This window comes from Didymosphaeria variabile, assembly GCF_027946475.1.
Source record: "Didymosphaeria variabile strain IMI 356815 chromosome Unknown scaffold_8, whole genome shotgun sequence".
NCBI classification, from domain to species: domain Eukaryota; kingdom Fungi; phylum Ascomycota; class Dothideomycetes; order Pleosporales; family Didymosphaeriaceae; genus Didymosphaeria; species Didymosphaeria variabile.
The window spans coordinates 2782230-2806615 of record NW_026611627.1 but is presented as its reverse complement, the minus strand read 5'-3'; the positions used below and the strand labels follow the sequence as shown (position 1 = coordinate 2806615).

General features: G+C 51.0%; 7 protein-coding genes across 7 annotated transcripts; 5 read left to right on the top strand and 2 right to left on the bottom strand.

Moving 5' to 3' along the window:
* Positions 1-1007: 1007 nt before the first annotated feature.
* N0V89_011163 (uncharacterized protein) lies at positions 1008-1982 on the top strand (the record flags this gene model as incomplete). Its single annotated transcript, XM_056219897.1, has 4 exons — positions 1008-1247; positions 1307-1640; positions 1694-1768; positions 1831-1982. The coding sequence occupies 4 exons, from the start codon at positions 1008-1010 to the stop codon at positions 1980-1982; spliced, it is 801 nt and encodes a 266-aa protein (XP_056067024.1).
* Positions 1983-2782: 800 nt separating this feature from the next.
* On the top strand, positions 2783-7213 carry N0V89_011162 (uncharacterized protein; the record flags this gene model as incomplete). Its single annotated transcript, XM_056219896.1, has 3 exons — positions 2783-3394; positions 3502-4784; positions 4840-7213. The coding sequence occupies 3 exons, from the start codon at positions 2783-2785 to the stop codon at positions 7211-7213; spliced, it is 4269 nt and encodes a 1422-aa protein (XP_056067023.1).
* A 5839-nt stretch (positions 7214-13052) lies between these two features.
* On the top strand, positions 13053-13838 carry N0V89_011161 (uncharacterized protein; the record flags this gene model as incomplete). The annotated part of the gene is made up of 1 exon (XM_056219895.1): positions 13053-13838. One exon carries the CDS (start codon positions 13053-13055, stop codon positions 13836-13838), a length of 786 nt encoding a protein of 261 aa, XP_056067022.1.
* Positions 13839-14018: 180 nt separating this feature from the next.
* Positions 14019-14930, bottom strand: SET5_2 (SET domain-containing protein 5; the record flags this gene model as incomplete). The annotated part of the gene is made up of 1 exon (XM_056219894.1): positions 14019-14930. The coding sequence occupies one exon, from the start codon at positions 14928-14930 to the stop codon at positions 14019-14021; it is 912 nt and encodes a 303-aa protein (XP_056067021.1).
* Positions 14931-16066: 1136 nt separating this feature from the next.
* N0V89_011159 (uncharacterized protein) lies at positions 16067-17803 on the top strand (the record flags this gene model as incomplete). Its single annotated transcript, XM_056219893.1, has 1 exon — positions 16067-17803. One exon carries the CDS (start codon positions 16067-16069, stop codon positions 17801-17803), a length of 1737 nt encoding a protein of 578 aa, XP_056067020.1.
* Positions 17804-21077: 3274 nt separating this feature from the next.
* On the top strand, positions 21078-22363 carry N0V89_011158 (uncharacterized protein; the record flags this gene model as incomplete). Its single annotated transcript, XM_056219892.1, has 2 exons — positions 21078-21312; positions 21363-22363. The coding sequence occupies 2 exons, from the start codon at positions 21078-21080 to the stop codon at positions 22361-22363; spliced, it is 1236 nt and encodes a 411-aa protein (XP_056067019.1).
* Positions 22364-22930: 567 nt separating this feature from the next.
* N0V89_011157 (uncharacterized protein) lies at positions 22931-24016 on the bottom strand (the record flags this gene model as incomplete). The annotated part of the gene is made up of 2 exons (XM_056219891.1): positions 22931-23970; positions 24010-24016. The coding sequence occupies 2 exons, from the start codon at positions 24014-24016 to the stop codon at positions 22931-22933; spliced, it is 1047 nt and encodes a 348-aa protein (XP_056067018.1).
* Between the last annotated feature and the right edge of the window lie 370 nt (positions 24017-24386).

The window sequence follows — 24386 nt, the reverse complement described above, 5'->3', positions numbered from 1 at the left end:
AAGAGCGGGCTTATCGAGATTTCAGGAAAAGAGAAATGGCGATTGGCACTCGGGCACGCCGGAGGCTTTGGGATACTACAAAGGAAAGACAGCTGAACGGAGAGTGGCTTGAGGATTGCCAGTTCGTGGGGGCGCTGGCAGACTTCTTCACGACATCAATCCCGGAGAAGGCTGGCGATAAGTTGACGAAACGCTTCTTGGATTAAAACAAGAACCTCACGAGCCGGTTCGGACGTGGGACAAAGTCGTCGGGTAGGTGAGCAGATTCTGCTTCACGCTATCGTTACCGGTACCATTCACTGGACGCTGAATGCGTATCGATTTTGACCTGAACTGGTCATTCACTAATTGACAATAAGTTCTGTGATGTCTACAATTTTGGTACTATATATAATTCGTTTCTCACCTCTAGTCATATAACTCAAGTACACCCACTAGCATGGTCTAGTGGAGTTGATCTGCGGAGAAATCCAGAGTTTCAAAAAGGTCTGCGGAGAAATCTAGAGTTCCTAACCTTGAGTTATATTTTTGTTGTCGAAGTGCGTCTGTTCGAATCTTGGTCCTGACCTCTCTTGAATGTTTTCTTTTTCAACTGGAAAGGGCTATTGCTCTTTCGGCCGCTTAGAGAGATGTCGCAAGTCATGGGGTCATGGTGCAGCATCTTCCACTGGTCGAATCTTACATCTTCAATCCCGGTTATTGCGGGTATATTAGATATCATATATTGCTATACTACTGGGACTCACGAGCCTCACCAATTCGTCCACAACGGATACGCCACAATATCAATGATGATTCAAGCTATCAATTCGGCTTCCAATATCGATAAGGTGCTATATGTTGTATGCAGAACTGCCGAGTGAGCGAGGATGCATGCCGGCTTGGTAGAGAATAGCATGACTACGCGCACGGAATATTGTTAAGACCAGTAGATCGAAACACGTCGATTTTACTTACCATAGTTTTCATAACCACAAACTCGATATCATTACTGAACCATCCCAACCATGAAACTCTTCCTCGCAACCGCACTGCTCATCCAGCAGACCGCCGCCCATGCCATCTTCCAGCAGCTATGGGTAAACGGCGTCGACAAATCAAACACATGTGTTCGCATGCCTAGAGGCAACAGCCCAGTTACTAGCGTGACCTCCAATGACTTGCGCTGCAATGCCGGCGGCGCAGCTGGCGTAGCTGGGAAATGTGCTGTGAACGCCGGCGACACTGTAGCGGTGGAGATGCATCAGGTATGAAGGGGAAGCATACCCCTTTTTCTTGTAACGTTATGCTTATGCATGGGACAAAGCAACCCGGTGATCGCTCTTGCGGCAGCGAAGCCATAGGCGGCAACCACTACGGCCCCGTCCTCATCTACCTCTCGAAAGTCCCCGACGCCTCCAAAGCCGATGGCTCAGCCGGGTGGTTCAAAGTCTACGAGAACGGGTGGGCGCCTGCGCCGGGGAATAAGGGCGCTGCTGACAACGACTTCTGGGGCGTTAAGGATATGAACAAGTGCTGTGGGAAGGTGGATTTCAAGGTTCCGGTGGAGCTGGCGCCGGGGGATTACTTGCTGAGGGCGGAGGTGGTGGCGTTGCATACGGCGCAGAGTGCGGGTGGGGCGCAGTTTTATATGAGTTGCTGTAAGTGATGTTCTTTACGGAATGGATGGGGGTTGAAAGTTAATCTTGTCTAGATCAGATTACCGTTGCGGGAAGTGGGAGTCTGGCACCGGCTACGATTAAGATTCCTGGGCTGTATGGTTCGAGTGGTGAGTGTGTGCGTGGCTAGATGAAGCGTCGAATATAGACTGACGTGTGACTCTACCTCTAGATCCTGGAATTAAGATCAACATTCACTCCGCCATTTCGGGTTATACTGTTCCTGGGCCGAAGCTCATTGCTGAAGGTACGATGGTAACGCCTGGAAACGCCGTTTGTGCGAAGAAGATGATACGCGGGACACTTGGTATTTTTGCAGTCTAGATATAGCGATCTGTAGCATTGCTATAATTGTACAGTCTAGAATTTGAATGATCTGTGCTCTACCCAGGTATTGACGCATGACGGCCAAAGCTGGTTGCATATCTGAGGTCTGAATTAACTTTTTGATGTGCCTTGTAATAATAAATTTCCAACTTCCTTTTTTAGAGGCCTCGAAATGTTTCAGGTATGTTGCTGATGACATGAAAAAGAATTGATAGTTGAATGTGATGCACAGTGCTGGCCTCAGTATTTATGTTTCTGACACAACGGCGCTAATCCTAACTCGGTGGATGCCGCGCAAGAGAACCTAGATGGTCTCTTGCACTCGTTGACTTCAGCCGCGTATATCCGGGCAGTGAATCCATGTCTCTCAAATCTCTAGGAAAGCCCTGAAGTAAGTTCTGGAGCATTACTTGAAGAAGCTGGTGAGAATTCTGCATAGCCCCAGTTGCCTGCTTGAGCGACCCTGCCTGCAGGGTCTTCACCGGTGCAAGCCATCTAGACATCATTTGCATAGCCTTGCGAATAAACTAATATGAACACGAATCTGACCGCAGTGACACGCAGCTGGTTTGCCTACTACGCCTCGCCTAGGCAGACATCGAAAACCTGCGAAGACTCATGGCGAGGCTGAGGTTTCGTTTGATCACTTCGGAACGTTATCTCGTGGTCCTTCAGGCTGCCGGGCTACCTAAAATGTTCATCTTTCTATCTACGCGTTTGTACATTGAGTTGAACTTTTGTATCTACTGTCAATAGTGTCATCCGAGCTACCACTGTGGTAACACATTACGATCACGATGTCGAAAAAGAAGAGGTCAGCGAAGAGGTCAGCGAAGAAGTCTGCCAGTCTCCGTCTGAAAGCGGATATCGAACGCGAATTGATGCGCACGACCTATCAATTCCGAAAATTTCGAGAAGTCAAATTCATTTCACGTTCGTCCATCACCGACTTGTATGGCTCGGGTGCTCCAACCAAGTTACAGCTCAGCCTTCAGGACGACATCGAATATGTGAAACGAGAAGAGCCCAAACTACCGATTGAGAGCATGAAGATTGCGGATTTGAAGCATTTCGTGTTAGATTCCGCACTAAAGCTCCACGCACTTCTCATTCTCATCGGTCAATCGTGGCGAATAATCCCCATTTTCCTCGAAGCTCACCCGACAACGGATCATATTTTCGAACAACAGAACACACACGATACGCATTACTGTTCTGTAGAGTTCTTGAAGACAAAACCACACTTGGGTGACATCGCGGACGCTTTAGCTCGAAAACAATGGATCATCCCACCAGTGCTTTGTCGAGAAATCACACCAAAATTTCCTAGACATTCCTTCCGTTTCCCATTTGAACAGTACCTGGGTAACGAAGGCGGAGGGTCTGGCGGCGAGGTGTATCGCGTGAAGGTAGCGAACGGTCATTTGCAGACTGACAAGCCAAGTCACATTCGGGTGAGTAATTTAGACTCCACGCTCCTAAAAGAGATCCCAATAACCTAATAATCGCCTTCTAGAGTATGGTTCTTGCGCACAAGGAAGTTGAGCTCCGCAACGATGAGACGACGAGGATGCAAGAGGTCCATTCCATACGCGCGCGTCGACATCCGAACGTTGTAGAATTTTATGCAAGCTTTATTGCCGGACAAGAAGATCCCTCACAGGAGAACGATCCAGTGGATTATCTCCACATGCTGTTCGAACATGCTGACGGTGGCAACATGAAGAAGTGGTTGACTCAGGTCACCACACCTGGTAACTTGGTTGATGATCTTAAGCGCGGAAACATGATCCTACGGTGTGCTCAAGATCTTGTTAATGCAGTTACATTCATCCACTCGAAGATTGAAAAGTACAACTGCTCCCATCACGACATTAAACCAAAGAATATTGTCCTTTTTTCCGGGCCTCCTCCCATCTGGAAGCTCTGCGACTTTGGCATGGCCAATTTGAAACACCACAAAGACGACAGCGGCACGGGTCCGGCGCGTTACGGTGGTCTAGGTACCTATGAGTATCAGCCTCCGGAATATAGGAGTGAGCCATCTCACGGGCGTTCATTCGATGTTTATTCGCTTGGATGTGTCTTCCTGGAGTTGGCCACAGTCTGGGCGTATGGGTGGAATGATAACAAGCTCGGAGAGTTTCGCGACCTCAGGGGCAAAAATGAACAGAATATGGACACACCAACGTACTCGCCAGACTACTCGTACCACAATAATCCCAACGTAGTGGAGTCATGGAACCAATATCTTCGCCAGGAAGGTCCCAATCACGAATGTTTCAAGCAATTTCTCAGTCTTACTGCAGACATGATGAAACCTCGACCTCGAAGGATCTTTATCTGGGAGGCAAACATGGACTTGTTTGAACTGGCACATCTGTCTAACATGGTAGAAAAGAGGTCAGAACGACCCGAAGGTTACCTAACAGCACGTAGTCAAAGTGCCGAAAGAAGGTTAGAACGACTGCTCGAGGACCACTTCAGAACGATCGTACAGCCGCCTAAGACACCAGTCAACGGCTTAAGTAACTCTCGCAACCCCTTGCAGAGGGCTAGAAAGAGAGGCAAGCATTGGCAGCTCAAGATTCTTCAGGACAATTACTGGTCGGATGAGAAACCTCAAACATCATCGTTAGCGAAAGACCAAGAAGAGCATTTCTCGACGCTGGAAACTTGTCCGAAGAATGATGAATATGAATCTAACGATTTGTTTGGTCGCCACCAATTCGATAAGGAGATCAGCAAGATGTTTGACAAGCGCAGCTGTGTGGGGCTCTATGGGACTAGCGGAGTAGGGTAAGTGATTCCAGGATCCAACGCTATCTAAGCACATAATCTAAACTTTGACTAGGAAGTCTCATTTGGCATACAACTACATCAACCGATTCAGAAAGGCCGAAGTGTTCACGGAAAGAAAACACACCTTTTGGTTGGAGGCCGGCACAGAGGCTCGTTTGCGCAGTACTTTGCTCAAAGTTATCGAGCGGGTCAAATTGACACTTACAGAAATGGAAGATCCGTTTGTTGCCATGAGCAGGTGGCTGAGCTTATCTTCTAATGGATCATGGATAATGGTGGTAGATGGATTGGACAGCATTCCGATTGCTCGTCTGGTAAAAATGCTTCTACCAAAAGACGTTGGGAAAGACGTTGGGAAAATCTTGATTACGACGAACTGTCGAGATACCCTAGACGAGCTGACCCTATGCAGATACGAGTCGTGCATTCTAGTTGATGGTTTGGAGCTCGAAGCCCGCCGACAGTTGTTTCAGAGCTACTATAGAGATGTTCTGACATCAACGGCGGATATGGATAGCATACTTCAACAGTACAGTTTGCCTATCCTCATTAAGTTGGTGGCCAGTTACCTTCACAAGAGTGGGATTTCGCCGGCCACCTGGTACAAAGAAATGCGAAGCGGGGATGGTATCAAGAACCTTGAACATATACTCAAGGATGACCCTCAGGACCTTCGCCTCCTCCTCCCGCTTGTCGCTGATATTCCGTACAACAGCAACAGTGAAACAGACTACAGACAGTATCGCGAATTCCCAAGTGCTCCACTGAAGCTCTTGGCTGAGCTTTCTTGCCTCGATAATTCCGAGATAGACCTTGCTCTCCTGCAACAAAATTACGAGAAGAGGGAGACCGTCGGGAAGCTTTGGGATATGTTGGGCTTTCTTAAGAACTGCAACTTCATTGGGAAAGCTAAGCCGAAAGGAAAACCAGGCAATTCGCATTGCTACTTCATGCACGAAACGATCCAGGGTCTGGTACGCAGCTGGGTAACTAACAGCATGGGGCGACGAACCCTGCTTCAACTACATGAAACGGCATTGTGCCTACTCCTTGCTCAGTACTTGTTCGATAAGAAATTGTCCGGCACGCACCGGTCCACCTACCTTCTCAAACTGCCGTTCATGCCCCATTTCGAAAGATTCTCACAATTCGTTCAAAGTTGCGAAGGAGACAATCCGTTTCCGGGCTACGAATGCTCTGACAATATGGTACAATCTGTCATCACATTCATTCATGTCTACCTTGACGAAGGGCGCTACAACGATGCAGTATGCATTATGGACTTCATGCGCAAGCTTTATGCCAAGGGTCTTAAGTTCAAGCCTCATTTGGCTCGCCTTCTCGCCAAAGCCTACATACTGCCGCCCCTGCCAAGGGAGCGAAACACGGGTTGGAATCAAGCAGCAGAGTTTCTGGAAGAAGTGATTCAGGAATGCGCGAATCAGCGCAAAGACCAACAGCAAAAGTGGCTGTGTCTCCTTGAATTGATCGAATTGTATTGCAGATCAATGCGTCCAAAGGAAGCAGCCAAGGTTCTCAGCAGCTTTAGAGAAATCAGCCTCCAAACTGACAGATCCACAAAGAGGGCTCGTCTCAGAATACATAATAAGGAGGCATATCTTGGACCAGAGGCTGAACTCGACGTAGCTGAGATTAGTATTCGGAAAAAGATCGCAGAAGCTAGGGTCCATCTCACCTGGGCGAAGTTTCCTGCTCTCTTCCGCTCCAGACCAAGGGAATTGGAGAAGTCACGCATCGCTCTAGATGATGCGAAGTTAGCTATCAAATTTTTGTTTTCTGGGAACGAAACGTGGATTGCGGAAGTGGACGAAAGCATCGCCGATGTCTTGCTAGAATTCGACAATATGAGTTTAATTCAGGAAGCTCTGGACATCTATGAGCGCATATCTGAACTCGCACGAACGGACTTGAAAAAACCGCCGCCGACGACGGAGCGACCAGATACAGGGTCTGGACCCACACAAACGGACTTGGGAACAACGTCAACGACGACGAAGCGGGCAGATAAAGACAAGAGAAAGTGGCGCATTGACTGCAAAATCGCCCGCGCAAAGTTGCGGCTCGGGGCCAAATCGAGGCCCACAGCTGTTGACTTGCTTACTCAGACGATTTCATCATACGAAGCATTCTATGGGAAACGAGACGGTAAACACAACGAGCATACGCGTGCCTGTGCATACCTCTTACACGATGCCTATATGAAAGCTGAGGGAACCGGAAAAGCCCAGCATACCAAGGACCTATATCATCTGATGATTCGAGGCAATGACTACGTCCCATATCCCGACGTTAAGATAGGAAACGACTTTTTTGATTGCATACGTTCTCCGTTATGTTATCAGATTTTCACGTGTCTGGTTGTATTGTCGTCGGCAATGGTCTTTTTCTACTCGTCGCGGTACTAGCAGGACATCATGATTGTATGACAGAAGGGAGGGCGCTTACACTCACGTTAGCTCTCAATTGAAGCAACTTCAGAGTGTCTACATGTATGCTTAGGCACCTAGTTCTACACTACAGATAACAGCGTGAAACGTGAAGGGCGCGTTTCGTATTTTTTGACAGCCCCAGACGCCGAAGACCTTGGGTATAAAACTCCATTGCCAGCACAGGAAAGCCCAAAGCCAATAATTTGCCGTCCCAGGGCACATATGGGCGTTCTCGCTTCAGGCAGCCCACTAAGCTGCTTCGCTGTGTGCACAGTAATATTGCGGTCCGCACGTGTCCACGTAAAACCGTGCGTTCGTTGTAGATCATCACGAACAGTATACGCTGTTGGCATAGTCCATCAGATCGAGGAATGGTCGGGATGACTTCGGTCTCGTTCCAGCAAGTTTGAGGCTGAGTCACGTCGTACCGATACCTAAAGGTCCTGTTAGCGTGGTGCTATTTGTATGGCATCATCTGAAGGAGACATACGTGGGCTGGGCATCGTTGCATTGGAGGTATATTCGGACACGTTGTCGGTCATTTTCCTGGTTAAGGCGTGGTCTTTGGCAGCACAGCCAAACTCAGGCCGCTTGTAGGTCGCAAAAGAGTGTTGTTCGCCGTTGTCCTCCCGGCCTTGATCAGCAGCCATGGTGGTTGCTGCTCGTTCTCCAGCGACAGGCTCAAACGGGGTTTGAGTAGGGCCTTGCAAGCTCTGCGAGCTGCTGAGAGACCTTCTGAGCCGGTGAGTACTAGATACAATTTGGCCCCAGGGTGTCAGCCTACCCATTCGCAGACCCTAGGCCTTCAAGTATCATGCCTACTGTGCTGGGAGCGACGGCGCAGATTGCCGTTACGCAGACGACGCACTTGGAACTGTGGGAGACCGTAGAAAGACTAACAGCCACATGTCGCTGAAGCCTCGTTTTCAATATGTCCAAGAGTACATGGGCATCTGGTGTGTTGCGGTGCGCAGTTGCGAAGCGGAGCCACCAGCGGTTTCTTTCGTTTGGCGACCCGTCCATGCTGCGTGGTTGGACGTGTTGTGCTTTTAAGACAAAATTGCGAAACAAGGTATAAGAGCGACGAGTGACAAGGCGAGCTCCCGTCGGGCGGGTGCGGGGAAAGGCCTACCCAGCCATTTCACAGCCCTGCAAACATGGGTCGACTCATCAAAGGCCCGTGCACAGTTGCACATTTCTACGGAGCGATAGCCTTACCATTGTTAAATCGCTCGCCCCAGCACTGCCGCCTAAGTCAAGTCACCGGACCGTTCCGAAGAGCCGACCAGGTGTAATGATGGTAATCAACGATCCACGATTCAAAAAAAGCACTCCAGTCAGTACATGTTCATCATGGAGCTATTACAAGCTATTGTACGAAAGTCCCATTGCTTCAGAAAAAAATGTGTCTGACCCGCGGGTCCTTGGCTATCCCATCTAGTTGCTAGTTATCCCATGCAGCATGTGGTTTCGTTGAATCGCATCACTTGACAGGCAGATCCGATGGTACAGGCTGCAGCCAGATCACATAGGTAGTACTCAGGGAGGGACAATAAATTGATCACGGCTCTGATAGCAATAGAAATCATTGGTTTCAAGGGTAGGCCGGCGAGGAACAGTAGTTCCGAAGGAATTAGGCGCTCTTCGGACGTAACTCGTCCTTCGTCTTTGATACAATCTTACTTTCCTGATCTGGGCGCGATATTCGTACACGGTATTTCGTCCCACTGGAGCCGGGCTCGACAACTACTCCTGAGAACCAAGTTCCTGCCCCCGTCTAAGTATCATATGCCGCTGTTCGACCGTGAGGATCATGTTTGTGCTCACCTCCGTCTTTCACCTCAACCTCGTCGTTTTCCTTGTAAGCGTTGGCCATTTGGTTTGTGATGGATGGCTAGGACCTAATCAGCCTTGTCACGAGGCAATAGACCATGCAGTCAGACCTACCGTGTGCGTTAAGAGACTAGTCACTTCGGTGTGAAAATATAAAATGCCTTATTTGAGGTGAATGGAATGAGGCATCAGTCGGCTGTCTGTATTTTATAGTGCGTGGTCACTACCCTGATTTTTGCCTTGTGCGACCTCGAAATTAACATAGCCGCGTCTTTTGACCGGTACAGAGTAGCCTCGCAGTCCTTTAACCGGTGTATCATAGCCTCACAGCATCTTTCGGCGTTTTCTCTCGTACAGTGAGGCGATGTGCATGGGAATAGCCTTGATGTCACTCGTGGTGATACGCGATGTGGCTGCGCAGTCAGCCCCCCGCATTGCCCACCTCACTTGCCTCGCAGCTTTTCGACCGGTGCGGCATTTGATTCATTGCTGCACAACCAAGTCAGCCACGCCTGATTTCTCAGGCTGTTGCGGCTCAAGTACAACGATATCGTGGGTAAGTCACGTCTTATTAGAATCCAGTTGAACGACTTCGGACTTTTATCAGAATCACTCGACCAATGAAACGTTAACCGAGGACGCCGATCCCTCGCAGCTGCTTGAATCAAAGGGTCGTTCCTGGAGCCCAACTTACTGGAATGGATCCAACATCATTCGTCGCCAGTATACTCACACTGCTGGGGGGCTGCGGGGGCAAGCTGTGAATTCATTTACAACTTTATACTTGATATTTCTGAACTACCGGAGGAAATTCATTCTCAAGCGAGGAAGCTACAATGCTTGAAACAATCTATCTGGAATCTTGTCCGAATCTACGAACAAGATGCGGCGCCAGCAGAGCTACATTTGGATCCATTTCTGAAGGCTCAGCTGCACAAGTTCCTCTACGATACACAAAAGATTGAGGAGAAGATTAGAAGGAGCAGTTTCCGATTAGATCAGAGTCGTACCCACCATTTTCGGGAGCGTTTGTCATGGATCGCATCAAATCGACGAATGCGCAAATTTTATAGCACACTTGACGATTGGCTAAAGATATTCTCAACGGCGGCGACTGAAACAGAAATGTTCGTCAGGATACTCCCATCATCTTCGTGACCCTCGCTAATGCCAACTAGAGCCTTGCTGGTCAAGATTCAGAGACAGACTGCAGACCTGCGACCTTTATTATGCACCGCGCATCCTGATCATGTCCTATTGGCAGAGCATGTGGGATCAGGCATTGACTTCAAGGACGGCAAACCAACTATACGACCTCAGATGCCGTATGCACAACTAGGCCCGCCATTCATAAACTCTTCAGCCACGATCACGAAACGGGAACATCTTCCAAGGAGCGTAAGCGCATACTTAACTGACCTTGCAGTACCAGCCGGATATCGAGTGCAGCATTGGGTTACTGCGTATTACCCACAGTGGTCTGTAGATCTGCGATCTGGACCCACCGTTGTTAGATCTTGGACTAAGGAAGGAAAGACTATGCACAAGACGCTATGCTGGAGGGAAGGCCTCTGTTTTCACGTAATATTTCGATTGCATAGGATTTTACCTCGACGATTCACTCTAGTAGTTGCAAGTATTGCCCGCGTGCCTACATTCAATATGATTTGCAACCTGACAATGCATCGCATCTTAGATATACAGGGCACACCGTATGTAGCTTGTTTAAAAGGTGATTGGTCCCTCTTGAGGAACTTGATACAAAACAAAAGGGTCGGAATATCGGACACCACTGCGTATGGGAGTACGTTACTTCACGTCAGTTTGTCCATATTGTTATCTACAGACCTATACACTAACATCTGGGGTAGATTGCATCGCGTGAGAATCATTATGAAATGGTCTTAGGACTTCTTCGGGAGGGCGCCGTAGTGGACGCTGAAAATGATTTTGGAGCGTAAGATCTCATCAACCGACCGCCTATTCTTGCCAAAATTAACTCAACACAGAACACCTCTTCAAGAATCTGTGGAAGCCAACTGTGACTATAGGATTCTTAGCAAACTACTCAGCTACGGTGCGGACCTTGTCCACCAGGATAATACCGGGCGAACACCTCTTCACGTACACTTCAATTCCGCCGTTCAAAGCCTCATCGAATATCATTACATCGACATCGACAACACTTCGAGAGACTCTCAGGGCATGACGATACCACAGTATGTCGCATGGACCAACCGTTCCAAACGGGAAGATCTGCTCCGGTGCTATAACGGCGATAGTAGTTGTCTCGAGATAACGAACGAAGAAGGGAAATCTCCCCTTACATTTCGCATGTCAGAGAGGGAATCTGGACCTAGTCATCAGCCTCCTTGCCAGTAGCGGCGCCCTTGTTGCCGCACGCGACCTCCAGGGACGCACGTTGTTACATTACGCTACTGAAAGCAGTCGAAGTGCGCAAGTAATCGACTTGTTACTACAGAACGGTGCAGATGTACATGTACGTGATGCACAAGGACGAACAGTCATGCATTACGCTACTTTGCAGGGAAATATTCCTGCGGTCCAAAAGCTCATCGACGCTGGCGCGCTCTCGCAATTGTCCGCGTTGGACCATGCGTCGAGGACGCCATTCGAACTTGCGGTCCTGGAGGGCGATAATGCGATGGTTGAGTACTTGCAACACAATTATAAATTGTCCTCTGACAACATCGATCCGGAATCACTGGCAGCTGGCATTTGTCAGATGAGCAAGCATGCCCAGGTCAAGAAGGACGTGCGTTCTATGCTTCCGGTCCACCTTTGCCTGGTTATGGTGGCCATCATCTCGCTAAGGGTCTTAATGCATGGTCATGTATGGGCAGTACCCCCTGGTAATCGCCCACAACGAGTGAGCAAGACGTGAATGTACCTAGGTACTCAATACGAAGTGCGGCGGCAGTGCCCAGTCAATTCGTGCACTTGATAGCTCAATAGGAGCAGTTAAATTCCAAGTCTTCTCCCAAATCACATGCTTAGTTCATGCAGTACAATGTACAAAATTATTCATGTCGGTACAGCCTCGCGAAGTGTGGTAGAGAACATGCTATATATACTTCTACCGGGACTTTTAGCGATGCCCCGGTTCACGCCTAAGTGAACAATATGCGAGGCTAGCAACCGATCATGTGTTCAGCTATAAGTATCCAGTCGTGTTTTCCCGGCCATCGAAATGCAGTGTGTCAGGGCTAGTCTTCGATTGTCGTGAAGGTGGGAGCAAAAACCTTAGTGCGTCTGGTGACTATGTCCAACTTGGGCTAGGCCGGCATCAGCCGGCCAGTGGCGGCACGCATTACCCGACAATGGTGGGTCTCTCAAAAGACGACTTCTGCCCTTCGTACTATCCTGCCAAACTTTGTAAATATTCGAATCATGGCAGACACGAGGTCTTACGGTACGACCGAATCAGTTGCAGGAAGAGCAGAAAATACTCCTACGACTACAATTACGGATATCCCGGAGCAAGATACAGAGGCAAAAATTCAGCAGTCTAGCGCAAGCCGGAATCTGAAACACTTCTACGAGAGGAACTTTGGACTGTTCCTTGTATTTCTGGCTCAGACATGTGGATCAATAGTGCGCGACGTTGTCTTCGAGTTTATCTAGGCTTAAAGCACTAACCGGCGACAGATGAACACCGCAGCAAAACTGCTGGCAACAGGCTACGAAACTAAGTTCCATGCCTTGCAGATCATCTTCGTTCGCATGTCTTGCACAACTGTCCTGAGTTGCTTGTACATATGGTACAATAAGATTCCACGGTCTCAGGGCGTGACTGGACTCTTAATACTACGCGGGGTCGCGGGTTTCATCGGACTGTTTGGTCTGTATTGTAAGTTGTCTTGACGTGATTTACTTGTCATAATACTGATCAACGTTCAAAGATTCACTCTCCTGGCTTGAGTTTGCTGATGCGACAGTGATTACATTCATCATCCCCACGATGACAGCTCTGGTCTGCTGGGTCTGGCTTAGAGAGCCATACACCGTAAAAGAAGCGCTCGCTGGTCTCCTTGCCTTCACCGGCGTCCTGTTCGTTGCTCGTCCACCATGGCTTTTCCCAAGCGCGCCCCTGGACCCTATCTCTGGCGAGCCATCTAAGCCCGTGGAAGATCCAAGCAGCAACTCTTTGAGTCTCCTTGCTTTTGGGATGCTGGGTGCAAAAGCCCCTTCTCTCCCTACTGTCTCGGCCGAGCAAAGGACGATTGCCATTCTTCTTGCTGTGCTTGGCACTTTTGGCGCATCAACAGCCTACGCTACCATTCGCGTCATAGGGAAACGCGCACACTCACTCATCAGCGTGACGTACTTCGCGTTCCTCTCTACCATCGGATCCGCGCTCATTATCCTCATCCATCCCGACCTGCACTTCGTCATGCCCGAAGACCTCAGTCAATGGGGTCTCATCGCCATCATCGGTCTCGCAGGCTTCGCACTCCAATTTCTCCTCACTGAAGGCTTGCAAAGAGAAAAGGGTGGAAGAGCAACTAATCTTACCTACCTGCAGCTCGTCTTTGCTTTGGTTGTTGAGCGTGTTATATGGGGAACCACGCCGCCGGTTGAGAGCTTGTTCGGGGCAATGCTAATTATCGGTGCTGCTGTCTGGGTGAGCCTGCAGAAGAATGCGGAGAAGGGAATTAAGGTCGCCGATGAGGAGAGTAGTCTACTCGGAAACGACCAGGAGGAAGACGGAGGCCGTAGAAGAAGTGGGGCGACTGCGGAGGATTAGGGGCTAGTCAGATAAGTCAGAGAAAAATTGGATATTTATCGACGGCGACAGTTCAGTCTCCTACTAGCCTCCACCTTGATGTGGGTCACGTAAGTGATATAGCTCATGGCTTGTTCAACTCATGACAACGATATCCAGTGCCTCTTCCAGTAACCTCAGAGATCTTATTCAGCTCGCGCCCTATCCCTTCAACTCAGCCTCCCAGTTCTCGATAAACCTTCTCGTCAACTCATGCATCTCCATCGTCCACGGACTCTCAGCATCTTCCATAACTCTCCTCTTATACCCCTCATTCGCCCACACAGTCGCCTTCTCCCAGTCTCCTACCCTCGCATGGCTAATCGCCGCAATCCTATACGCCTGCGCGTAATAATCCGCCAGCCCCTCCTTCTCCACCAAACTAGCGAGCTGCAGACTCGAATCCGCATTCTTGCGCGCTTTCCGAATAGCAGAAGGATGCGTCGGGGTTGTCAAGTTCATCTGCGCCGAAAAAGCTCGGATAGCCTGCTCAATATCCACGCGGGACTTATCCGAGTGGTGCAGATCAACCGGGTGTTGCGAGCACGCTGGACACGTGCAGGTGAAGCCGTAACGAGCGAGCTTCTTCTGTCTTTCTTCGCGGGGTATGAGTAGGGAGATAAATGACACGAAGATCTCTTCGCCTTCTTCGATCTCGCGGGTGGCGTAGACGAAGCGTCGCTTTAGCTTGTCGTTCCAGTAGTACGCTGCATTGGGTCGACACGAGTGGTTTATCCGCGCAATCTTGGGGAAGAGTCCGATCTCGGAGCCGGTGTCGTACGCGTTGTTGCGGAAGATGAGGCCGAGGATGTCCAGGTTGTCGCCGTATCGTCGGATGTCGCTTGGTAAGACGGAGTATGTCAAGTCGAGCACGTCATGCTTCTTTGCCTCGGAGAGACGATCATATTCTGCGTGCACGAGCTCGGAAATTATAGGTAGTGGATAGGCGCTTCCTGGAGCATGCTTTGGAGGTTTTATTGTTATGACCGGGGCTTCGCGCATGATGATTGAACCGGTTTCCAAGATATGCGCTGCGAAGACACCGAGACCCTTCCCAGGGCTCGGTTCTACCATATAAGGAAGCGGAGGGTAAGGGCATTGTGTTTGGAAGATGTGGCTTGGGCATGTTGCGTAATTGGCAGGCAATGACACGAGAAAAGGTAGAATGTGCATTATCGATCTTTTCTGTCCAAAGCTGGAGAGGTAAACAGGCTCGTAAATGTTGAAGGTCTGTAATCTGGGGTTGATGTGATGGAGTCGGTTGATGTTTCGGACGGTTGTTTCATGCCTGCAGTGTCGCGCAGCAGCGGCATCCACTTGCGACGATCACCGCATCAGAAACCACAACTTCGCGTCAAGAGCTCGGCTATCATATTTGGTTAGTGCTTCGTGCTTCTCCGTCGTAAAGACCGTGACACTTTTCCGAGAGCGAATTGGGACGCATTTGCCCTAAGGAAACAGCATGTTATGATCGAGATCTTGAGGCACGGAAAGCTCAGAGAATTGTTGTATTTGTCACTGGAGTGTCAGTTCCCGAAACAATGGGCAACAAACCAAACGGCAAGCGAAATACTACATGAGAAGTTGTATCCCTCTGCCATGCTAAGATGTTAACTTCCTTTCTCAGCGAAGAGCTTCTACAGCAAGTCACTGGGCTGATATATACTCCGAGACCGAGTGCGAGAATTCCTTAATGGAAATTATTATCTAAGAATTGGCGAGAAAGGTCTGGTCTGAACTTCAGACCCTGCAATGTGCTTTTCTTTACGGAGATAACTATGCGTTTACGGTACTGGGACGATGGGCTGGTGTGGTCTCTTCACAGCCATTGGCGCACTCGTTTTGTTAAGGGGCAGGTCTGCTTTGGTTTGCCCAAACAAAGACAGGCCGATGACTGCGCAGGTTGATTTCTCGCCGCCTGGTTAATTCGAAATACTCAGCAGGAACGTTGACATTGAGTCTCGAGACTACGTCAGTGTACTTTCACTATCCCGACGGTCTTGGTGGCACGTGCCCTGGAGGGTAGTGAATAACTGACCGCGGAAGTGGTTCCTGAGGAATGACCACGCACGTATCATTGCCGCTCACCAAAGCCTCTATATAAACCCTGAGACTTTCTCAAGTATTCTCTCACCCTCCCAGAACTCCCTCACCCTCCCAACTTTGATATCAATTTCGAACATATCAGATATCCTGAAACCGCGCAAACGATGGATTCTTCCCTTCGAATGACGGTACTCCTTACCATGCAGGCTCGTCGCGCCTCCGATGCTGGAAAGACGATCAAGACTTCAGAGAACCTCGCTCCCGTCCGTCTTGATCGACTACCATCCGAAATTATACTCATCATCCTCTCACATCTACTCGACCACGACAAACTCTTCGCCAAAACTTGCATCAAGTATGCCCGAATAGCGCATGTGAAGAAGTCTGTCTTCCTGATTCCGGACGAGACGATGAGCCTACGAAATTCGGCCATCCTCTGTCGGAGCATCATGCCCGCTGCTCAGGAGTTGTTGTTACATACGATCTGCATCGATGATCAGAAGCGTGGTCCATCAAACCCAACATCAATCTTCTCCATGATGGGAAGGATCTACAATCAGCATCCAAGCGGCCTCCTTCCGTTCTCGCAGAGCAAGTTGTTCAGGTTAATTCGCCTGCTGATCAACACCCCGCACCTTCGCAAACATGTGAAGCAGCTGCATATCTCCTTGCCAGCCTGCCGATACTCCAACGGCCAGCACGCTGCCGTCAACAAGTTGGAGGACGAGGTTGTGTCCGCGCTGGAGCCAGAGGTGGATGGGTCAGCCCGCACTGGGGCACTTGTTCCTGCAAAGGCGCAATTCCTGGGATTCGGCCCTCTCAAGACATTGTTGGGGCAGTGGAAGTCACGAGGAGAGTCTGATGTCGCGATGTCACATGAGCAACTGTGCGTCTGGTTGAAAACACTACTAGTGTTACTTCCAAACCTGCAGAGCCTGAGACTGTGGGATATCCACTCCTACTCGGCTGAATCCGAATCCTGGGCTGACCTTCGCCGCAAGACAGAGCCTTTGCCTCGAATCATAAGGACCTGCTTGTCTTCTTCGCTGATAGCTTTCGAAAAACTCTGCTATATCAGCATTCCGGTCTATCAGGCCTCGGGCGTCTTGATCCTGCTGGACCTGCCTAATGTCAAGACCGCAGAACTAACCATATTGCGTGGACGAGCAAGCCCCGAGATACGACAATCTACCGAGATCATAAAGCACGTTGAAAATCTGCGATTCCCTTTCGTCGACATGGGAAGTGATCCCGATGAGTTCGTACATGCGATGGCCAGCCTCCTAGTGCTGTTCGAAAATGTGCGTTCCATTGAAGTCTACGATGGTGTGGATCACGACCAGCACCGAAGGTTCTACAACCCGTGGCTACTGGAGATCTTCTCAACACTCACGCCAGCGCTCACGCCTCTCTGCGAGACCCTGCAGACGTTGCGCTACGCAGGGTACTTCAGTTACGCCGAGGAGTACTACTGCAGCTTTCCGGACCTCTCCGCTTTCCATCAGCTGAAGACACTTGATATACCCCAACAGCTGATCTTCGGCCGCGACAGGGATTCGATGGATCCGCCGTCTATCTCGGGGCCTCGCTGGACGTCTTCACGTCTCAGAATCGATCACCTCCCGCCAAACATCGAATCAATGACCCTCGATCGGTGTGACGGCGTCATTCTCAAGTATCTTAAGGCACTTGTGAATAACGAAGACAAATTCCCTGTACTTCATCAGGTAGACGTCATTTTCAACTGTCAACAGGGTATGGAGATGCTTGCTAGCCTGCTCGACAAGGACGGCAAGGGGGTTGAGGGCTCGAGGATCAAATTCCGGCCTATCAAAGATTACTGGGAGAATACCGGTTTGGCGGCCCTCCTGGCAACGTTGGCGGCCTCCGCGGAAGCATGAGAAGCTGGTGTTCTTGCTCGTTCAATCACCTAAAGTATCATCTCGACCAGGTTTGGAATAGAGCAGCGTGAGCTCAGGTTCTTGCATTGTGTTTTTTTCTTAGATTTCTCCAGTTTAAACGTTGGGCATACAAATACAATGAAAGCTACCGATGTTCAATCCTCGACGTTGTGCAGTGAACAGCTTCAAGCTTCCCCAACCCCCACGAATTCATCCCTCACTATTATACATAGACTAGGAGGTATATCCATAATCCTCGACAGATTAATCTCAATATCATTAAAGTGTAATGTGCGAATGGCTACCAGCGCCATATCAGTGGTATCAATACTCGTTAACTTTTCATGGGCGCATGAAGCGTCATGTAAAACCCTCTGGGGCCCAAGAGGAACAAACGCCAGAAACATGAGCGTCACACCGCCCCAACCTAGCTTGAGCGATCACTCAGTCCAGATGCAAAGTGTTATCCAAGGATAAGACAGACCGTCTCCCAAGGATAAGACACTTCTCGTAAACTGCTACACCCGGAACGCCGTCCTCGTTCCCGTCCTATCCACCCACTCGCCCAGTCCATGATCAGCATGTGCCCAGTAATCCCTCGTCCTCTTATACAACGCCATCCTTTCCGCGAAGCTAGACACTGCAAGAATTTCTCGGAAGCCCAACGGCCGCTCCTCAGCCGGCACGTCATCTAACTCGATGGCTGTCCCGGAGTCTGCGCGTTTTGGTCGGACAACGGGCGGTCTCTTCTGCGACGGTGCTTTTTGCGGAACAGACGGTCTCATTTCGGCGACTGGCGGTGGTGGTGGAGGAGGCGGCGGCGGGGCCTGGTATGTGTATGGGTTTGTCGTTGACGCAGAAGGCATAAGTGAATACGAAGGCTTGGTCCTCAGCACCGGTGACTCCCTTGAAGGTCTCGGTGGCGGAATGACCTTCTTTGCCTCCTCATCTTCCTGTGGGGACTCAACTACCGGCGATTCGTGATGCGCCTTCTGCCAGAACCGTGACGTGCTCGTCTTCTTTCTTAGACTGTGTACCGACATCTCGCCTTGCGGCCTGCCATCTGCTGACTCGACCGCGTCGTGTCTTACGAATCTTCGATCAGGAGAGTTTGAATTCGAGCGCCCGCGCAGCAGCGATAATGAGGTTTTCAGCTTCAAACTTGGTTGACTTCTTAGGGTCGATGCAATCGTGTTTGATCTGCGAGGCACTTCGATGTTGCCGTGTGCAACGAACGTATGCGACGGCGTGACATCGGGCTCAATGATGGTAGAAGATCGTTCGATGCCGACAATAGGTACCGTTGCTCCAGGTACGCTCACGCCACCAACGTGCCGTGCGTCAAAGGGCGCTGAGATGGTCCTTGACTTCGGCTTAGTCATGGCGATCGTGCACTCAGAGTCAAAAGAAATGCAGTGTGATGTAGGACAACAGGTTTGGTCGGGTAAAAGCAAGGCGTTTCGACTAAAGTGAGTCTCTCTGATGCAGAGGGCGCAAACAGCGAGATGAATTGGCCAAGCGTTGCAGCGAAGACGGAGTACGAGACGTGATCAAGTCGATTATTATCGACTTGAGCAAATTGCAATGCTAAGAATGGTCCGGGAGAGTATCGTGATGCGATACAACTCTCACCGTGGACGCGAAGAGTGGGGAGATAGGATGTGACCTGACCCGTGACGGCGCATTACCCTGCACGGATCAAACCAGGGCTGCTGCTGGTGAGGTTTTGGGTGCGCCAAAGAGTCCTATGACGCGGGATGAAAGAAGTCATGTGGCTGAAGCGGGAAATCTACCCCACAACTCGATGGAAGGGGCTTGAGACGTAAACTGTCTTAAGAGGTTCGGGTATACAACTGGGTGATATTGGATCAGTTCTGGCTTCCAGATTTCAGGTGTTAAGTTCCTTCGGCAATAGCACAAGCGCGCGGCTTATTGCTAACCCTCGCCTTAATACTGTTCTGGTACCTTGGAAGCATGCATCGGCCTTCCCATACCCGAAAACTACGTCCGTGGTAGGGAACGATACGCTATCAATGCCCAAGAGGACAGACGTACCTGTCTTGCGTTAGACACTACGTCAGCCGCCATGCGTTCTCTAGCTGTCAAAGACTTCAGAAACCAAGTGGAAATGGCAAGGCTATTGTGGCGGACAAGCCAAGGACCAGGGTACTCCGAAGTACGGTGGGTCTCAGAAGAGACGGAATTGCACGTAAAGAAGGGCGTCCATCGATCGCTCTCGTCAGATCTCGCTTGCACCATCTCGCATGCAAGGTGCTTGGTACGACCACTAAGACATGGTCGCTTTGGTAAGCATAAGTGCTAATCAAACTTCAAACCGGATAAGAAGATGCAGACGCTCGTTGTGAAAAGCCTTGACGATGCGAACTTATGCTTCGAGATAGTTTCGGTAGACGCGGCCGTGAGTTGCGTGGGCTTCTAAGATGTTGTTGATGGTCATTTTGCTAGAGAGTCGATAGCGGACTTTCATCATCAAAATCTGAAGAAGGATGACGCGATTGTGTTTCCAGAGCGTTTGATTTCCAGAAGTCCCAGAAACGAGCTGTTCACCCGTGTGCGTGGTCGCGAGGAACAGCTGGAGAAGACTCCTTGGCCAACCAGAACGCGAAATACCTCAGCGCTTTACCCGAATGCAAGCCAAGCAACATCCTGAATAGCTTAGGCCCCGGTGTTCTTATGGTTGCTCGACAGACATGAGGCAGATGTTGTCTCCAAGCTTTCGGCAACGTTTGAGGTGTGCGGTAGAAGGCTTGGCAATCTTCCACCAATCAACATTCACTGCACCAAGCGCTCCGTGCCAGGATCGGGAAAGCTCAACCATGTGCAGGGTCCGCATGCTTGCGCACATCATCGCGCGAGGCTGTCTGAAGTGTCGATCACGTACTTATGGTGGGCTCTCGTATCCAGGAGGCTCTCTTATGCGACAACACACTGTTTGGCGCCTCCAGGCACCGCGGAGCTCGCGAAGACAGGCACAGTGGCGGCTGTAGGATTGTGTCAGGCCGAGAATAGCATGGCCGCAACGTGCTTTGCCTGTATATAAGAACAATGCAGCCTCGCAGCCTAACTTCTCATTCCATCAAAGCATCTTCAGCTTACAAAACTGTCGTTAATCGTCTATTCTTTCACTTTCGCACTTCTATTCTATCGTTCCTGGAGAACCAATCTCGGCCGGTCCTTTTCGACACTGTATAACTTTTTACCATCCCCACATTCCTTTTCAGAGTAACGATATAACGACGAGACCGATATCAAGATGAAGCAGTCTATCATCGCTCTTTCCCTCGTTGGTGCCGTCCTTGGCCGTCCTGGTGTGAACAGGTACAACTTCGAGAAGCGTGAAGTCCCCCAGGAACACGCTCACAGGAACGTCAACCTCGAAGTGAGCAAGTCCTTGAACTTGGACAACCCGGACAACATCCAGGACCCTATCTTTGGTCTTCTCGGAGCTGCTGCTGCTGCGGCCGGAGCCGGCAGCATTGCCGATCCTGGTATGTTCTTTAATCTTGGACTGATATATGAATTGAGCTAACTTCCCCAGATTGTCTTCAGCAAGCCACTGCCGACCAGGCCTTCACCAATGCTAAGGCTGCCGGTGATGTCAACGGCATGACCTTTGCTCTTATCTTCCGTGCCTTGGAGCGCAACACTGGATCCGTTGGCCTGGCCTCCGTTCCATGCACCTCCATCCAGGCTGTCAACCCTGAGATCGCTGCTCTCCAGCAACATCAGGACCCTGCTTCGGACGGTGCCGCCGCCCTCAACAAGCAGATTGCCCAGGACCTGGCCGCGCAGATCGGTGCCATCGGTGGCGACCCGACTCTCGCCAACGAGGCCAGCACATTCGCTCCCGGCGAGATCGGAGACGCAACCGCCAAGGGCAACACTTGCGACGATGACGCGGACGACGCTGGTTGCATCAACACCCTTGGACTTCGTGTCGATGATTTGACCGAAGAGGAGGCCTTGGCTGCCGCGCAGGGCGGTGCTGGAGCCGGAAATGCCGCTGCTGGGAACGGCACTGCCGCCGCAGACAGTGAAAACGCGAACAAGGACAGCGGAAACGCAGACGACTCTGATGCTGGCGCCGCCGCGTGCCTCGCCGCAGGAAACGCCGACTCCGGTAACGCCACGGACAACGCCGGAGACGCTGGAAATGCGGACTCAGGCAACGCTTCCAACGATGCCGGAAACGCCTCCGCTGATGCTGGCAATGCCGCAAACGCCACTGCTGATGCTGGAGCTGCTGCCGGTGCCGCCGCGTTCGGTTCCTGCTCCGACCCTACCATCACCTTCTCCCAGGCTCCCTCTGACGGCCGCCAGGAAGCTGCCTTCGAGGCCACCGATCTGACCAACTTCCCCCACGGCTCTGCTCTCGGCATCGGTGTCATCTCCAGCTTCATCTGCGACCAGCTCGTCAACAAGTGCAAGGCTGAGCAAGCTGCTGTTGACTCGTGCGACCAGGCTGATGCTGCGGTCAAGGCTTCTGGCTTGAGTGGCCAGGCGGCTGCGGACTCTTTCAACCAGGCTCTTGGCTTTTAAGCTGTGTTGAACGAGTGAGTTTTATGTAGACGGGGAGCTGGTGATTCACTTTGGGTTCGGGTGGAGAGTGCTTGTACGATTAGCTTGATGGAATGCCTAGAATGCGTTTTGGGTCACGATTCTCTTTTTCTTGCACAGATACCAATTGAAAACTTTTTACTGTGGACAAAACCCCTTGCCTGTTCGTTGATGTAATACCTTTGTCTTGCGCTGATGCTGTATTATTGAAGGAATATGAAGGCCAGCGAGACGCGCCCCATTCTCGTTGTCAGTGCTTTATCATTTACCATGTTCAAAGTCAAGCTGAAGCATGATAGCCGAGCGGAGCTAACTCTTGAGAAGAAACTCGCACACTGGGTGAGTTGACAAAGTATTGATGTGGAGACGTGACCTAATGGATCTATAGACGCAACACACGCGCACCATGCTGCCTCGAACGTCGCAGAGACTGGTCTCGATCGCCCGCCCCAACAGCGAAATGTACACTCTCTAGACAACACACACCACAGACCAACCCATCTTACCCAATCTCACGTCCCACATCACCCTTCCACACCCACCCCATCCCTACACCCTATGAAAATAAACATGCAAGCTCCTCCCCCGGCCTATTCCTCTCCTTATTCCACCCCGCATCCCCAACGTCAACACCATACTCATCGGCTCCCCATACACAAACGTCTGCCCCTTCTCCCACTGCCCATTCACCATCTCATGCACCTCGCTCAGCCCGTACCCCTCGCACTCCTGATTATCATTACACACTTCAATCAACCTGTTAACGCTCGTGCTGCACGAAACATACAGCATCTCGACCTCCATCGGCATCCCGTGGTTCAGCCAGGGGAACACCGGGCCCTTGAGAACATGCACGATGGTGTGGTTGTCGGACTCGACCATCGTTACGCCCGGGGGTACGCCGCCCGGGAGAGAGGTGATGTCGCCTTGGGGAGGCTGTGGTTCGGCGGTGGCTTCGGTTATGATGCCCGGGGCGGGGCGGTGCATGCCGGGCCAGAAGCCCATACCGTTACCCATACCTCCCATCATGCCCATGCCCATGCCCATGCCCATACCCATGCCTCCAAGCCCCATCACGCCTAGTCCTGGGATCCCACCCCCAGCCCACAGCGGCGCCCCAGGCGCAAAAGGAGGCACGCAGCCTGCGATATCAGGCGGCGCAGGCGGCCCGTCCATGTTACGCTCGAAGCCCAGCCACGGCATGCCGGGGACACAGGCGCCGTACTGCGTCGAGGGATTGCCCAGGAGACCGGGTGTGTTCCACGGCATGCGCGGCGGCGCGAGAGGACCTGCGGATTGAACGCCTCCGAAACCCATGCCCATGCCCATCATTGGACCGAACGGCATGGGCATTCCCATCCCCATGCCTATTCCCATGCCTCCCATCATCGGTGGGGGAACGGACCGAGGGTGTGCGCGGTGGGTAGGCCGGGGAGGTGATGCGTCATGGTAGGGGAAGATCTGTTCATTCGAGGTGCCATCCGCAGCGTTGTGTTCTGTAGCTGCTGGGGGCGGGCCAGGAGGATAAGGTGTGTTAGGAGGATCGAAAGAGGGTGGGACGGGGTCGCGGTTCATGGCGATGTTGCCGCCTACATTTGGGAACCAGGATTCGCCGAGGAGGAGGGGACCGGACATGTTGGGGAGGATGGTGGATGTCAACGATCAAGGCGATAGATTAAGGGGGTGGAGTATGAACGAAAGACTGCGGAAGGTTGTGTCGCTCCAGTGTGAGATATGGCGGCGGTGGTAGGTTCAACTGCTTTGGAGGGAGAGACGATTGAGGATAGAGATGAATGCCGTGCTGAAAGGCAGGTTATATATAAAGCAACTCATGGCATTGAAGGGCGCAACACGATGTCTGAACGTGAAGCGTAAAGCAGTGTTCGTCAATGAGCTTCACGACGAACAAAACCATCGTAGTTGCTGGGCTTGAAGAGTGTCGTGAAGAAGGCGGCAAATAGTGAATAGTCGGTGTCGCGACCACGTCGATGTGTTAATGCGAGTG